Below are 15,559 nucleotides of genomic sequence, written 5' to 3'. Positions count from 1 at the left end.
GTTGGGAAGCATTTTCCGATCGGGGCCATTGTGATCTCCTGGACTCGTTTCGATCGCCTCAGGGGGTCGGAGAGGAATTTCCCAGATTTTTTTTCCCCATATTGGCCCTGGGGTTTTTCACTCTGGGTTTTCGCCTCTCCCTGGAGATCACATGGTCTGGAATGGGGGGGTGGGGGTAAGTTAATAGGTTGTAATGAACAAAGCATCGTAGCTGTGAGGGACAGCTCGGTGGATAGGATATTGGTATGTAGATAGGCTGGAAAATTGGGCGGGGATCCTGGATTCAGGATTCAATCCTGGACCGGGGAGCGGCGCGGGCTTGGAGGGCCGAAGGGCCTGTTCCTGTGCTGTATTGTTCTTTGAACGATTGAGGACTCTGGGTCTGTACTCGTTGGAGTTTAGAAGGATGAGGGGGGATCTTATTGAAACTTCCAGGATACTATGAGGCCTGGAAAGAGTGGACTTGGAGAGGATGTTTCCACTAGTAGGAAAAACTAGAACCAGAGGGCACAACCTCAGGCTAAAGGGACGATCCTTTAAAACAGAGATGAGGAGGAATTTCTTCAGTCAGAGAGTGGTGAATCTGTGGAACTCTTTGCTGCAAAAGGCTGTGGAGGCCAGGTCATTGAGCGTCTTTACGACAGAGATAGAAGAGTTCTTGATTAATACGGAGGTCAGGTGTTATGGGGAAAATGCAGGAGAATGGAGATGAGAAAAATATCAGCCATGATTGAATGGCGGAGCAGACTCAATGGGCTGAGTGGCCTAATTTTGCTCCTATGTCTTATGGTCTTATGGTTATGGGGAGAGAGCAGGATTAGGCTATTGAGTTGGATGATCAGTCGTAATCGTAATGAATGGCGGAGCAGGCTCAAAGGGCCAAATGGCCTCCTCCTGCTCCTATCTTCTATGCTTCTATTATTTATTTTCCAGGAGAGTTACCATCCCAGTTACTGGTCACCCAATTATCTTCCAGTACCTTGAGGGGCTTGCATCACCTAAATTTTACAGCTAGGGAAACTTGCAGCTGTTTTAATTAGAACAATAAAGATGAAGAGGAAATCTGACAATGATATCTAAACTCATGCTGGGTTTAGATAAAGTAAAAAGGGCAAAACCTGCTTCCATTAGTTCATGAGTCACTAGCTCGAGGGCCTTAGGTTTTACAGATATAGAATGAATTATGAGAACAAAATGGGTGGAAGGTGAATCCATAATGGCTAATTGAAAGGAAGTGGATTAGTTTTGTTTAAAAAGGATTTGAGGAAAGGGCAAATGCGTCAAGAGAACCAATGGTATATATCTTCCAGTCACTCAATACAGGTCTAATGGGTTAAATGGCCTCTTTTCATACTTCGACAAGTGTGTCAAAGAGTGTAATATTATTGGCTTCTGTCAGGACTAATGATGCTAAATTTATTTTTTCAGAGGGATTTGGAAGCATGTCGGTTCCAACCAAGAAATGTTCATATTTGGCTGCCATACTTTGCATCAGTCTGAGATATATGAAACTCAGCATTTGAAGCCAAAAATAATTATTTGGAAATTACCCAGATGTCTCCCCTGCAGTTTTTGTTAGGGGTCTAAATCAGGCACATCAGGAACCGGTACCAAGTTTGATACCTTGTCTCTCCTGAGTTAGTACATGCTGAGTTTGGGCAAAGATGGAAGGAAATCTTCAGATATCCCAGGCTCGAGAAAGGAAAATTGAAACCAGGTTCCTACAACTGAACTCTGTCCAGCAATCCCGGCTGTGGAAGCTGAGCAAGGACCGGGGCTGGGCTCAGTTTTTAACTTGCTAGAATCTCAATTACTGCCTTAAGTTCCAGCATAGAAATGCTTGCTTGGATGATGTGTTAGATACTATGGTGTGAATACTGTTATAAGCAGAGGAAAAAACGAAGAGGGAAAGACCATTATTCTAAGGCTAGGTGAAATGTTTTAATATTTCAAATGGCCAGAGTTTTCAATCTGTTTACCCTCCAAACTTTTCATAGGTTCATGAGATATAGGAGCAGAATTAGGCCATTCGGCCCATCGAGCTGCTCCACCATTCGATCATGGCTGATATGCTCTTCATCCCCATTTTCCTGCCTTCTCCCCATAACTCTTTAACCCATTACCAATTAAAAATCTGAGTAACCCCTCCTTAAATTTACTCACTGTTCCAGCATCCACCGCACTTTGGGGCAGCGAATTCCACAGATTCTGTGAAGCATTCATGTAATAACAATGATCTTCATATATATATTCAGCAACTTTGATCTTTCTCATAGTTTCTGTTAGCTATTTACCATATAACCCTGTCTAGAGAACGAATACTTCTCGCCGTATGTGATGGCATGTAACAGATGGCGTAAGATATTGGTAAAACCAGTGCTCTTTGAAATGAGTAGTTGTGTGTGTGTCAGTGAAGTTATTTCTGTAACCAACTGAACTGAATGCAAGTTGTGACAGTCTGTTAGCAAATGGTTTGGGTCTTAAAAAACAGATTGAGCTCTGCATCAGAGATGGGCGGGTGAGCAATTTGGTGCCACCAACCTCCCGGCTGGCAATCTGTCCTTGTCCCAGCTGCGGCATTTAAAGAAAGGAAAATAAACTTGCCGGCACCTGTCCTTCGCTGCCTGCATCCTCACCGGAGCCAGAGGGGCTGCTCATCTCCCATTGGCCCTCCAGCAGCAGCAGCCCGGTTGGACAGTGGGCTCACTGTCTGTTCTTTGGTTGGCTGAAGCATTGCAGTGGACGTGTCTAATGCACACTGTGCAGAGTCAGGGCGCGGAATAGATTAGTCTCAATATCCAATTCCTGACCCAGATTCTTTTTTTAAATTCATCTGTAGGACTTGGATGTCGTTGGTGGCCAGCATTTAATGCCCATTCCTTGTAGCCCTTGACTTTATATTGATTAATACAACTGAGAGGCTTGTTCAGCCATTTCAGAGGGCAGTTGAAAGTCAACCACATCGCTGTGGCTCTGAAGTCACATGTTGGCCAGACTAGCTAAGGACAGCAGATTTCCTTCCCTAAAGGAACCAGATGGATATTTTCCGACAATCAACAATGGTTTCATAGTCATTAGTAGATTCTTAATTCCAGATACTTATTATTGAATTCAAATTCCACCATCTGCCATGGTGGGATTCGAACCCGGTCTCAGAACCAGGTTTCTGGATTAATGGTCTAGTGATAATACCACTAGGCCATCACCTCCCCCTGAAAAATCCAGCTCATGGTTTCTGAAAGAGCAGGAAGCATAACTGTCAGACTTTGTGACCAGGAAACCTGTAGGGCACTGAGTGACTGGTGATCAATTCAAGTCAGTGGTTAATAGTTCTTTAAGAGGATGTTTTTAACTTAAAGTTTGAGTCAAGATCAACTGCACACATTTTGAATTAGGAATGCCCGAGGACCTGTTTTATACTGTGATACCATCCAATTTTATTATTCCACATACTCCACATTTCATTATTCAAACCTACTGAGACTGGCCACTTGTGACTAAAGAACCATCTCCTGTGAAAGACGATGCTTGGTCTGTGCAAACACCAGCCATAAGGTAAGAATTTTCCGACAAAGTTACACCAAAGTAATGGTACAGCTGCACGCCTCATTATCGTACAGAATTAAGCCATTAAGCGCACAGTACAAAACATAAGCTAATTTTTCCAAAGATACAGCCAAATCCAACTGCACTATACATTGCAGTTTATCTTCTAACATATACATGTCACCTGATGTTTCTCTCTTTTGATTTACTGCTGTTACATTCTCTGAAGAAAATTAAATACGGGTCAGGGTTCTGGTCCCGTGATGGGAACAAGCGCAGAGTTGGGCAGGGGAAAATGTTCATGTTGTCGGGTGGCATGCCGATTTTGCTGGCACCCATAGGCGGGATGCATGCAAGGTCAACCTGCCTGCAAACAATGGGTAGCCGATTAAAGGGGTTAAATGGCCAGTTAAGGCCTTTGAATTGAGGCCAGCTGGCAGGATTTGAGGCCCTCGTGTCTGGCCATAGCTCTGGCCACAGGTCACACTGTGGGGGCATTCATTTCCATAATGGTCCTGCTGATGAGTTCATTTTAAATTTAAAGAGTCCATTCCCTGAACTGTGGGGTCCTGACCCGAATCCCCACTGTGTCTCATCATTTTATATAATTACAATAGCACAGAGGGTGTAATATTGTATTTACTATAATTTAATCATCAGCAGTTTAATCACTTCTGTTGTAATAAACTGTTTTCTACAGTTCAGTTGCTTGTGCCCAGTGTATGGATTATTCATTTGGTGATTCCCAAATCTAATTAATCTGCTAATTCACTGAGGTTGAATACTGGAAGTAGTTCAAAGGTACGGAGGGTGTGGTGAACAGACTGGTATAAATACCACAAGAACTACAAAGGGTCATGAGCGAAGCCCAGTCCATCACTCAAACCAGCCGACAGCACATGGGCAGGTCACCAACCTGAGCAGGCTCTGCAGCGGCCACTTAATTGGTTGCCACTGGCAAAAAGTGGCCCTGAGTCCTGCTGCCTGCCAAAGTGGGGTCAGCACCTCCCCACCCCCCTAATCCCCCCACCGGCCCACCCCTCTGTTTTCAGCCCTGGTGGCAGGATATCTGCCGCCTCCACAAAATTTTGGCACAGAACAGAGACTTTAGCATTTCAGCCAAAACTCCATTCACTGCAGCAGCATCGGAGAATCCCAGCTGCGAGCGAGGTTGGAGCGAGATGGCGATTTAAAAGCCTTTTTCAAAATGGAAGTATGGGTAGATAAAACGGTGCCACTTCAAACTTTGTCAAACTTGATCTCTAGAGCTGGCTATGAAGAAGAGTCATTAAAATGCAAAGGACTCCTCTGGGGATGTCTATTGTATCCTTTGAAAGATGTAATTCTGAGAGAACAGGCAGCAGAAAGGGACTTCAATGGACTCAAATTAAATTAATCGCCTGGTGGAACAGTGTTTCATAACTTGGTAGCCATTTTGTTCTTGGTTCGGTTAAGCAAGTCTGCAAAAGCCATGTGTGCATGGGGAGACATCATCAGAGGGAGTCAAACGAGAAGGTATGAAGAAATCAATTACTGTCCTATCAAAAGAGTCCAGGAAATCTGCAAGTGCCACAACTGGAGAACTAATGAGGAACAAGAAACCTCCTCTCTCCCAAGACCTACTTGACCTTGTAAGTGGCTGATGAAGGCTATTAAAGGCTCCTTAAGGTCAGATGGACTGGAATTTTCCAAGGCATTGGGCACTATAGGTCAACAGCCTGGAGGTGGCCTCCCAATGGCAGACTGGGGTCTACCATTTCAGGTGGGTTTTGAAGCTCTCGCTGTCTACCTGGCTACAGCCACAGGCCACACTGTGCAGGGATTCACCCAACCACTGTTACGGTGGCCTGGCTGCTGTGGCCATTTTTTATTTAACAGTTCAAGAAGTTGGAGAGAGGATGCCTCAAGAGGTGACAAATCAATCTCTCTTGCCCCCACCCTCCACCCCCTCACCCCCACCCAGAAACAGCAGCCTCTGCTGCTTCCTCCATGCTGCAGGGCCTCCTATTGACCCATGAGCTTTGTCAGTGAGGTTGCCATTTAGCCATTAATTGGTCAATTTGGGGAAGATCACAGTCGGGTGATGGATTGTCTGTCTTGTTTCAGCTTTTGGGTTTGAGAGACAGCTGACTGTTCTATTTTTGTTCCGTATTACATTCTCATTTGTTACTTTTCTCTTATTTTTAAGTGGAAATCAGTGGAAACAAATTTGTTTTCCCACATTTTATATAATAATGAGTTCATGTATTATTTATGAATAAGTACATACTTATTCACTTAGTAAAATAATGGATATTTTGCATGCAGTTTTCAATTTGCCATTTTTAGTCTTTAATTACCTTCACATTGATGCCTGTTCACTTACTATTTTGGTGAAAAATGGTTAATTTGGTGCTTTTTGGGATACGATAGTCGCAGATTAACAGATAATGCGGATTCTCTGGTCTTTCTTATTTTAGACTGGTCTAAAATAAGAAAGTTCTGAGAATCCATTACGCTAAAGACATAGGTCAAATGAGTGATCAAGAATATGGCATGTCATCAGCAATATTTTATCAGCTTTACTTCAGCTTTCAGGTTTATAGAAATAGCTACAGGAAGAATAAATCACTTGGGTTTTTTTTCCAATTTACAGACTACCCACATCCTGTGGTTGAGAGGGCTGGCTGTCTCAGAAAGATACTCAGAGCTAGGTCTTAAGAGAAGTCGTCATCAATCCAAGGATTATTGCCCATCCTCAGCACTATAAGAGATCAGGAATGTCAATGCAGGATTAAACCTGTGCTCCTCACAATTGTGGTATCAGACTTGTGCTCTCTATCACCCAAAAGATACACTCGGGGCAGGATTTTCCAGCCGCGCTCGCCCCAAAACTGGAAAATTCTGCCCGAGGTCTCAATCCTCCACCTGCTAGGATTCCTGTGGCGGCCAGGATGAGAAAGTTCCTCCCTATCTTCCATTTGTCAGTATGCCTGGCCCTTTATAGTGCACTGCATAGGCCTCAGCAAGAGTTTTGTGAACATCCGTTCACTATGGTTTAGTAAGTATGTTAATCCTTAGGATAGGGTGCAGAAGAAATGTATTAGTAAGGTACCATGGATGAGTTGTTTGGAGAGATTCAGGAAACGGATTTATCTCCTTCGAGCAGAGAAGGTTTGGATGAGACCTGATGAGAAAAATAAAACAGGGCTATGGAGCCAGGGCAGAAAAGCAGGACAACTTGACTCGTGCTTTCAAACATCAGCATGATCAGTGGAATGGACGACTCCCATGCTGTATCACTCTATGATTGTAATGTTGAGATGAGTTGCTTCATCAAATAGGATGATTACATACATTGGATGATAAATGTATTGGATCTTTTGCAAAAGGAAATGCAAGCAAAGTTTATTCTGAAAAGTGCTCTCTTGGTTATTTTAGGATTTGGAGTTGAATCTGTGCTGGCCTTAATCTGTGCATTTTATTAATGGAGTATTGGGGCTTTTTTATATACTGATTTTGGTTTTCCTGCATTTAACTATATTTGCATCAAATTGCATGAATATAGTGCCTTTAACAAGATGTTTCACAGAGGCGTAATCAGACAAAAATGGACACCAAGCCAAAGAATGAACTACAAGTATTATAAAGGGTGGTCAGAGGTGGGGATAACCTTAAAGGAAGAAGAGAGAAATGGCAAAAGAGAAAATGCTGGAAAATCTCAGCAGGTCTGGCAGCATCTGTAAGGAGAGAAAAGAGCTGACGTTTCGAGTCCAGACGAACCTTTGCCAAAGCTAAAAGGCTAGAAAGTGGGAGATATTTATACTGCAAGGGAGGGAGTGAAAGATGAGTCATAGCCACAGAAACCAGGAAAACCAGCTAACAGCTGTCCACAGAGAGAATAAAGGGGGTGAATGGCCAAACGGCAGAGAAGCTAAAATGAAGATGCTGGGGGAGGTGGGGGGGGGAGGAAAATGAATGGAACAGAGGTAAGGTTTAGAAAAGGAGAAGCAAAGGGGGAGAAAAGGTAAGGGAAGGGGTGTAAAGTAGGGGGAAAGAGTTGGGGGTGGGGAAGAAAAATGAAGAAAGACAATAAAGGAGTAAAAGATAGAGAACAGTAAAAAAGTAAATAAAATAGAATGAAAACAAAGGGGTCGAGGTGGGGTAGAGCTAATCATCTGAAGTTGTTGAATTCGATGTTGAGACCGGAAGGCTGTAAAGTTCCCAGCCGGAAGATGAGATGCTGCTCCTCCAGTTTGCATTGAGCTTCACTGGAACATTGCAATATCCCTGATGTTGTGAACAGTTTGCCTCAATTCCAGTTCAGTGCACAGCAACACTGCTGAAATTGATTGAAGCAAGTGCCATCAGGGCAGCTTCTACCCTACAAAGCTGCTGCTCCATGGTGTACTGGGCTTTGTGTGTGATGCGCATCAATTGGACACGAGGCACAAAGCTTCGGTAAAAGAAGGCTTTTATTAACTAACAATGGAACGAACAGAACTTTAACACACTATCCCAGACTGAAGAGGTCCCGCCCGAGCAGGGGGTCTTATACCTCTCCCAGGAGGTGGAGCCCGACTGGGATGTGCCACAACAGTAACAACCACAGGTGTATCAATCCCACCCTAGCCCAACAACAACATTAGAACAACCCAACAACAACATTAGAACAATCCCACAGTGGGAACCAACGATGGTTCACCACAGTGTGTGTGTGTTCAAACTCATTCTTAAGAAGCGAGTGTTACTGGAACAACTAGCATTCCTGGTTGCCTTTTGAGAAGCTGTTCTTTTTTTCGAGAAATGATGGTTGGCCACCTACATGAACCACTTCAATCTGTGGTGAAGATGGTCCCACAATTCCATTGTATAGTCCAAAAAGACTTGTATTTAACTGTCTTTCCTTCTTATCCCTGTCCCTCCCCCACATAAGACCTCTTGTCATCTTGTAACTTGCTTGGTAATTTACATTTAATCCGGATAAATGCGAAGTGATGCATTTTGGAAGAAATAATGTAGGGAGGAGTTATGCAATAAATGGCAGAGTCATCAGGAGTATAGAAACACAGAGGGACCTAGGTGTGCAAGTCCACAAATCCTTGAAGGTGGCAACACAGGTGGAGAAGGTGGTGAAGAAGGCATATGGTATGCTTGCCTTTATAGGACGGGGTATAGAGTATAAAAGCTGGAGTCTGATGATGCAGCTGTATAGAACGCTGGTTAGGCCACATTTGGAGTACTGCGTCCAGTTCTGGTCGCGCACTACCAGAAGGACGTGGAGGCATTGGAGAGAGTGCAGAGAAGGTTTACCAGGATGTTGCCTGGTATGGAGGGTCTTAGCTATGAGGAGAGATTGGGTAGACTGGGGTTGTTCTCCTTGGAAAGACGGAGAATGAGGGGAGATCTAATAGAGGTATACAAGATTATGAAGGGTATAGATAGGGTGAACAGTGGGAAGCTTTTTCCCAGGTCGGAGGTGACGATCACGAGGGGTCACGGGCTCAAGCTGAGAGGGGCGAAGTATAACTCAGACATCAGAGGGACGTTTTTTACACAGAGGGTGGTGGGGGCCTGGAATGCGCTGCCAAGTAGGGTGGTGGAGGCAGGCACGCTGACATCGTTTAAGACTTACCTGGATAGTCACATGAGCAGCCTGGGAATGGAGGGATACAAACGATTGGTCTAGTTGGACCAAGGAGCGGCACAGGCTTGGAGGGCCGAAGGCCTGTTTCCTGTGCTGTACTGTTCTTTGTTCTTTGTTCTTTGAAGGGGGGGAGGTTTAACACAGATATCAGAAGGACATATTTCACACAGAGGGTCGTGGGGGCCTGGAATGTGTTGCCGGGCAAGGTGGTGGAGGCGGACACACTGGGAACGTTTAAGACTTATCTAGACAGCTATATGACCGGAGTGGGAATGGAGGGATACAAAAGAGTGGTCTAGTTTGGACCAGGGAGCGGCGCGGGCTAATTGTTCCTTGTTTCTCGTTTCAAGGCTTCATTCTATGATCATCTTGCTGGTGCCAGTACAGAGCGAGACTGCGGATAGTTGGGAACCTGTCTCGGGGGCAGGGAATTCATATGGTGTTCATGGAAGTGGAAATGACTAGGGTTGGGAAGCATTTTCCGATCAGGGCCATTGTGATCTCCTGGACTCGTTTCGATCGCCTCAGGGGGTCGGAGAGGAATTTCCCAGATTTTTTTTTTCCCCATATTGGCCCTGGGGTTTTTCACTCTAGGTTTTCGCCTCTCCCTGGGGATCACATGGTCTGGAATAGGGGGTGGGGGTGAGTTAATAGGTTGTAATGAACAAAGCATCGTAGCTGTGAGGGACAGCTCGGTGGATAGGATATTGGTATGTAGATAGGCTGAAAAAATTGGGCGGGGATCCTGGATTCAGGATTCAATCCTGGACCGGGGAGCGGCGCGGGCTTGGAGGGCCGAAGGGCCTGTTCCTGTGCTGTATTGTTCTTTGTTCTTTGTTCTTTGTTCTTTGGCTGGTAGAATAGGACAAACATTCTTGAACAGTCATGGCAATCAATGAGCTATCAATAGGATTAACTGAGATGCCAGGCCTGCTTATTAAATCCTACATGGTTCTGGTCACTCGACACGGAAGCATGTTATTCTTGGAACCTCTGTTAAAAAGATGACACTTCCCAGGAATTCATGACAGCCAAGTATCAAAAGGTGCCTGATGAGAATTCTAAACATTACCAGTATAAAGCACAGGGAGGTAGTGGCATAGTAGTATTGTCACTGGACTATTAATCCAGAAACCCAGGAAAAGATCAGGAGACCTGGGTTCAAATCCCACCATGGTAGATGGCGAAATTGGAATTCAATAAAAACTCTGGAATTAAAAGTCTAATGATAACCATGAAACAAACCAAACGATTGTCACGAAAACCCATCTGGTTCATTAACAACCTTCAGGGAAGAAAATCTGCTGTCCTTACCTGGTCTGGCCTACATGTGACTCCAAACCCACAGCTATGTGGTTGACTCTCAACTGTCAGAAATGGAGGGCAGTGAGGCATGGGCAATAAATGCCGGCCCAGCCAGCCATCCCTAATAAAACATAAATAAATTCAGAACTCGCAACTTGTCTAAGAACTGAACTCAATCAGGATTTTCCAGTCTCGAGGCGAGCGACATTGGAAAATCCCACCTCCCATCTCTACACCTACTTGATTCCTAAATAAAATTCCACTAAAATCCATTTTCCATCCTGTCAAGTGTAATTACTGATCCTAGTATAACAACTCAATTAATGGTTTTCAGACAGCATTATGTCAAAAACCACATTGTGAAAGCACAATTCACCCTTGAGTAAACTATATTTATATTTATTGCTTGTTGTTGTTTCTTGCTTCGGTTAAATGGTTTGAATGAATTATTAAATAGTCTATTGCGTCAAGACTTACTGATTTTATGCTCTGTTCTCAGAAATTGCAATGCATGAATGGCATTTTTTTGGCAAACTGGTTGTGTTTATTCAGATTCAGCTGTGCTGCCACTACTGAGACCGAGCATTTTGTGTGCAATACTATATCCATGTTGTGCTGGTCCCTATTCTAGATAGGCTTCACTTGAATCACGAAGTTTAAGCTTGAACTCCAAACTGGTAGAGTCATAGTGGTTTACAGCATGGAAACAGGCCCTTCGGCCCAACTTGTCCATGCCGCCCAGTTTTTACATTTTAAGCTAATTCCAATTGCTCACATTGGGCCCATTTTCTCTATACCCATCTTACCCATGTAACTGTCTAAATGCTTTTTAAAAGACGAAATTGTAGCCACATCTACCACTACCTCTGGCAGCTCGTTGCAGACAATCACCACCTTCTAGGTGACAAACTTGTCCCTCTGGACACTTTTGTATCTCTCTCCTCTCACCTTAAACGTATGCCCTCTAGTTTTAGATTCCCCTATCTTTGGGAAAAGATATTGACTATCTACCTTATCTATGCCCCTCATTATTTTATAGCCCTCTATAAGATCACCCCTAAACCTCCTACGCTCCAGGGAACTCCAATTCTATCAAAGCACAGTAATCCCGAAACATTAAAAGTACATCAATTCACTGCGCAGAAGGAAGCCATTCAGCCTCTTGTCTTTGTGATGGCTCTTTGCATGAACTAATCCCATTGCCTGCTATCCTCCATCATTCAGCTTTTAATATTTATCCCACTTTTAAAATGCAATGTTTTCTTTTCCCTCAGCTGTTGTCAGTGACAAATATTCCAACAACTCTGTGTAAATACATTTCTGCTGACCTCTTTTTCTCCCTCCCTGAGTGACCATTTTAAATTGACTCGCAGCCAAAGAAAAGCTCGCCTTATCTATTCTATCAAAACCGTTTTTTTTAAAAACATACAAACTTCTGAGTCTTTGACCTTTTTTTCTAATCCAGCAGAAATGATCGAGTAGCTCATTTCTACTCTCACCCGTGACTTGCTCTCCCCACTTTATTGCACTTACCACAATGGGGTGCAATGCAGTAAGGACTCTAACTGTGGTTGAAATGTTGTTTAATGTGGCTTCATTTGCTGTTGTACTCTGCCACTCTCACAAAACTTATCGAATGTGTGGGAAATACTTCCCACCGTCAGTGTGGGCGAGGCATCAGGGAATTAGATTGGTCATGAAGCGTGACAGCTTGCAAGTCACTTAAACAGTTTACTTAAAATTAGAATTAAAATGGTGAGTGAGTGTCTGGAACAAGCTGCCAGAGGCAGTAGTAGAGGCGGGTACAATTTTTTCTTTTAAAAAGCATTTGGACAGTTACATGGGTAAGATGGAGAGAGGGATATGGGCCCAATGTGGGCAATTGGGACTAATTTAGTGGTTTTAAAAAAAGGGCAGCATGGACAAGTTGGGCAGAAGGGCCTGTTTCCATGTTGTAAACCTCTATGACTCTATGTTTCTTTTAGGTTACCCACCAAGCCAAGTTGCAGGTTTAAACCAACTGAATGATAGTAACTTCCAAATAACGATGTTAAACTGGCCTGATATTTGATTAGTTTTATATTCAAAGTATTTGGTTGGAATGTTCACTGTTCATGCTGGTGGGATTTTCCCATCCCGCTGCAGTGAGTGGAGATTTGGCTGGGCGCCAAATTCTCCGACCATGCTGCAGCGGGAGTGTGCCGCGAACAGCAGGTAAGATCACGCCCTTTAACGTTGAAATTGTTGAGACGGATTTTCATTTTGGGGGAGGCAGAACCCTCAGAAGATAAAGGAAATTATGTCAAACAATCCATGTGTTTGGGAACAGTTGAATTTACCCATGGAATGTGAGGGTTTATTCAGCGTCCTTGCTGTCGCCGAAGGTCACTTAATATGCCCGGTTGCAGATTCACCCAACAATGGATTGTCTCCAGCTCCAACTGTACTTGGGTCCCACAAGGCTCTTTGCTGGAAACACAAGATTGGCAAGAGTGTCTTACCAGTGCTTCTTGAAATGGAATGCACTTTAGCGGCATGAATCCTGTCAGAAAAAGGGCTCTTGTTGAAAGATTTTGTGTTGTGCCACAATCCATCTTTGACCTTAGGAGGGAGGGAATACATACAGCTCTCTCTTGCCCTTTAAGCAAGTTTCTGATATAGAAAGACACAAAGCTGTTGAGAACGATGTGAAGCTGAGAGTGTGGATGCTGGAAAGCAGGAAAGAAAAGGAATTATCCATTTTTAAAAAAACAAAGCACTGCCTTTATTTTTAACATTGGAAAATTGCTGAATTTTAATTCCAAAAATCAAAAGTAAATTCTGAATATTTTTGTGTTTTTGAAAGATTTGGCTTCTATTGTGCAAATCAAATCTAGCCTGCATGAAATGGAACACGATTGAAATTTTTCTGTGTTAATTGAATCAGTTTATAAGTGCTCCTGCATCATGCTAACGCGTATCTGAATGCAGAGTTAAGGTCTGGTGAACATAATGCCCAATGTACCAACAGGAAGGCATCGGCAGAGCACTGAACAGTCACAGAGTCGTCCATGGCTTCAGCAAATCTGAAATATGTAACTTAAAAATATGTTCTATTTTTTGTCCTGGCAGACTAAACCTGTTGCATTTGCTGTACGGACAAATGTCGGCTACAGTGCAGCACTGGATAATGAAGTCCCTGTCCCAGGCATGGCTATCTCATTTGAAGCAAAGGATTTTCTACATGTCAAAGAAGTAGGTTTGATTCAGCATTTAACACAGCAATTTTGATTGAACATGTGCGTATATTTATGCTTCTGTTTTCTTTCCTTGTTTGCTCCCATGTTTAGAAATTTAGCAATGATTGGTGGATAGGACGGCTGGTCAAGGAAGGCTGTGAAATAGGATTCATCCCAAGCCCAGTTAAATTAGAAAACATGAGGTTCCAGAACGATCAAAAGGTGAAGCAAGGAAAATATCACTCCAGGTAAGCTTGAGGAATGAAAACTTCCTGATGTGGAAAATGCTTGGGATCAGCATGTGACAATTCCAATATGTTTCAATTTCCCTGAAATTCCTCCTGCTCAAATTCTCCCAATGACACAGCCGTCGAGTCTGATAAATAACATAATAGAAGTGTTATGGCGGGATTTTCCGGCCATGCTTGCCCCAAAACTGGAAAATCCAGCCCGAGGTCAACAGACCTTTGCATGGTCCGCCCCCACCGCCCACTACGATTCCGGGTGGGATGGAAAAATTCCCCCATGTGATAAAACGGATAGTACTGCTTCATGACCTGTACCCAGACCAGAAAACTAAGGCCAGACCTGAAATTGGGATCCATTTCTGATTTGATTAACTGTGCTCAACACTGAACATTGTTTGGGCCCAAACATCTAGGGAATTTGGGATACTTCAACTGGTGCAATTGTTGACTCTAGTTTTATTCTGAATGTAAAATGTTTAGGGAAATCAGTAATGTTGAAAATTTAAAAATGAAGGCTTTACACCTTGGGGTGATTGCAATAAAAGGAAAATACTAATGTGTTTGCCCTAGTATTACCAAGACTACTGGCAACAGTTATAGGAGAATGCACAGATTGAAATGTAAATAAAATATTTGGTGGAGGCTACCTCGCTGAATATGTTTAAAGCGCGGATGGATGGATTCCTGATCGGTAAGGGAATTAAGGGTTATGGGGATCAGGCGGGTAAGTGGTACTGATCCACGTCAGATCAGCCATGATCTTATTGAATGGCGGGGCAGGCTCGAGGGGCTAGATGGCCTACTCCTGCTCCTATTTCTTATGTTCTTATGTTCTTAAAGAACAATCATTTTATGTCAAGGGCTAGAATAATTCACTACAGCATAATCTGTACCATTTAAGGGAGCACTGGTTGGACTACAAACTGTTTGCAGTGGCAGCATTTTGGCCATTCAACTTTTATCAACAAGCTAAAGCTTTCTTTTACATCTGAACCTTCTGTTAGGAGATCTGAAGTCAATCTTTATATAGTAACTGCAGCTTGCAATTAGCATGTATTTTGTCCATCACTTGATTTTCATCGCTCTACTATTGGTATGGCTCCTGCTCTGACCAAGACTGCATGAAACTACACAGGATTGTGAACGTAGCCCAATCCATGTCGCAAACCAGCTTCCCATCCATTGACTCCGTCTATACTTCCCACTGCCATGGGAAAGCAGCCAGCATAATCAAGGACCCCACACACCCCAGACATACTTCTTCCACCTTCTTCCGTCAAGAAAAAGATATCAAAGTCTAAAAGCAAGTACCAACAGACACAAGAACAGTTTCTTCCCTGCTGAACTTCCTAGACTTTTGAATGATCCTATCATATATTAAGCTGATCTTTCTCTTCACCCGACCTGTAACTGCAACACTATATTCTGTACCCTCTCCTTTCCTTCTCCCCTATGTACTCTATGAACGATATATTTTGTCTGTATGGCACGCAAGAAACAATATTTTTCACTGTATCCCAATACACGTGACAACAATAAATCAAATCAAAATTGACAGATTTGCCTTCACCTGGCAAGGTCCCAAACTCTGCAATTTCATCTCTCTCGCCTCTCTA

The 15,559-nt window shown here is 43.4% G+C and overlaps 1 protein-coding gene across 2 annotated transcripts in view; it reads left to right on the top strand.

The window, feature by feature from the left end:
• LOC144507473 (voltage-dependent L-type calcium channel subunit beta-2-like) overlaps positions 1–15,559 on the top strand; it is a 150,433-nt gene that overhangs the window by 90,659 nt on the left and 44,215 nt on the right. For both annotated transcript variants that reach the window (XM_078234601.1, XM_078234609.1), the window contains exons 3-4: positions 13,589–13,711; positions 13,807–13,943. In XM_078234601.1, the coding sequence (XP_078090727.1) occupies positions 13,589–13,711; positions 13,807–13,943 (260 nt within the window). The remainder of the gene's footprint in view (positions 1–13,588; positions 13,712–13,806; positions 13,944–15,559) is intronic.

This window comes from Mustelus asterias, chromosome 2 (assembly GCF_964213995.1).
Source record: "Mustelus asterias chromosome 2, sMusAst1.hap1.1, whole genome shotgun sequence".
Lineage (NCBI taxonomy): Eukaryota > Metazoa > Chordata > Chondrichthyes > Carcharhiniformes > Triakidae > Mustelus > Mustelus asterias.
Note: the sequence above shows the minus strand (reverse complement) of the source record. Positions and strands in the feature narration are given on the sequence as shown.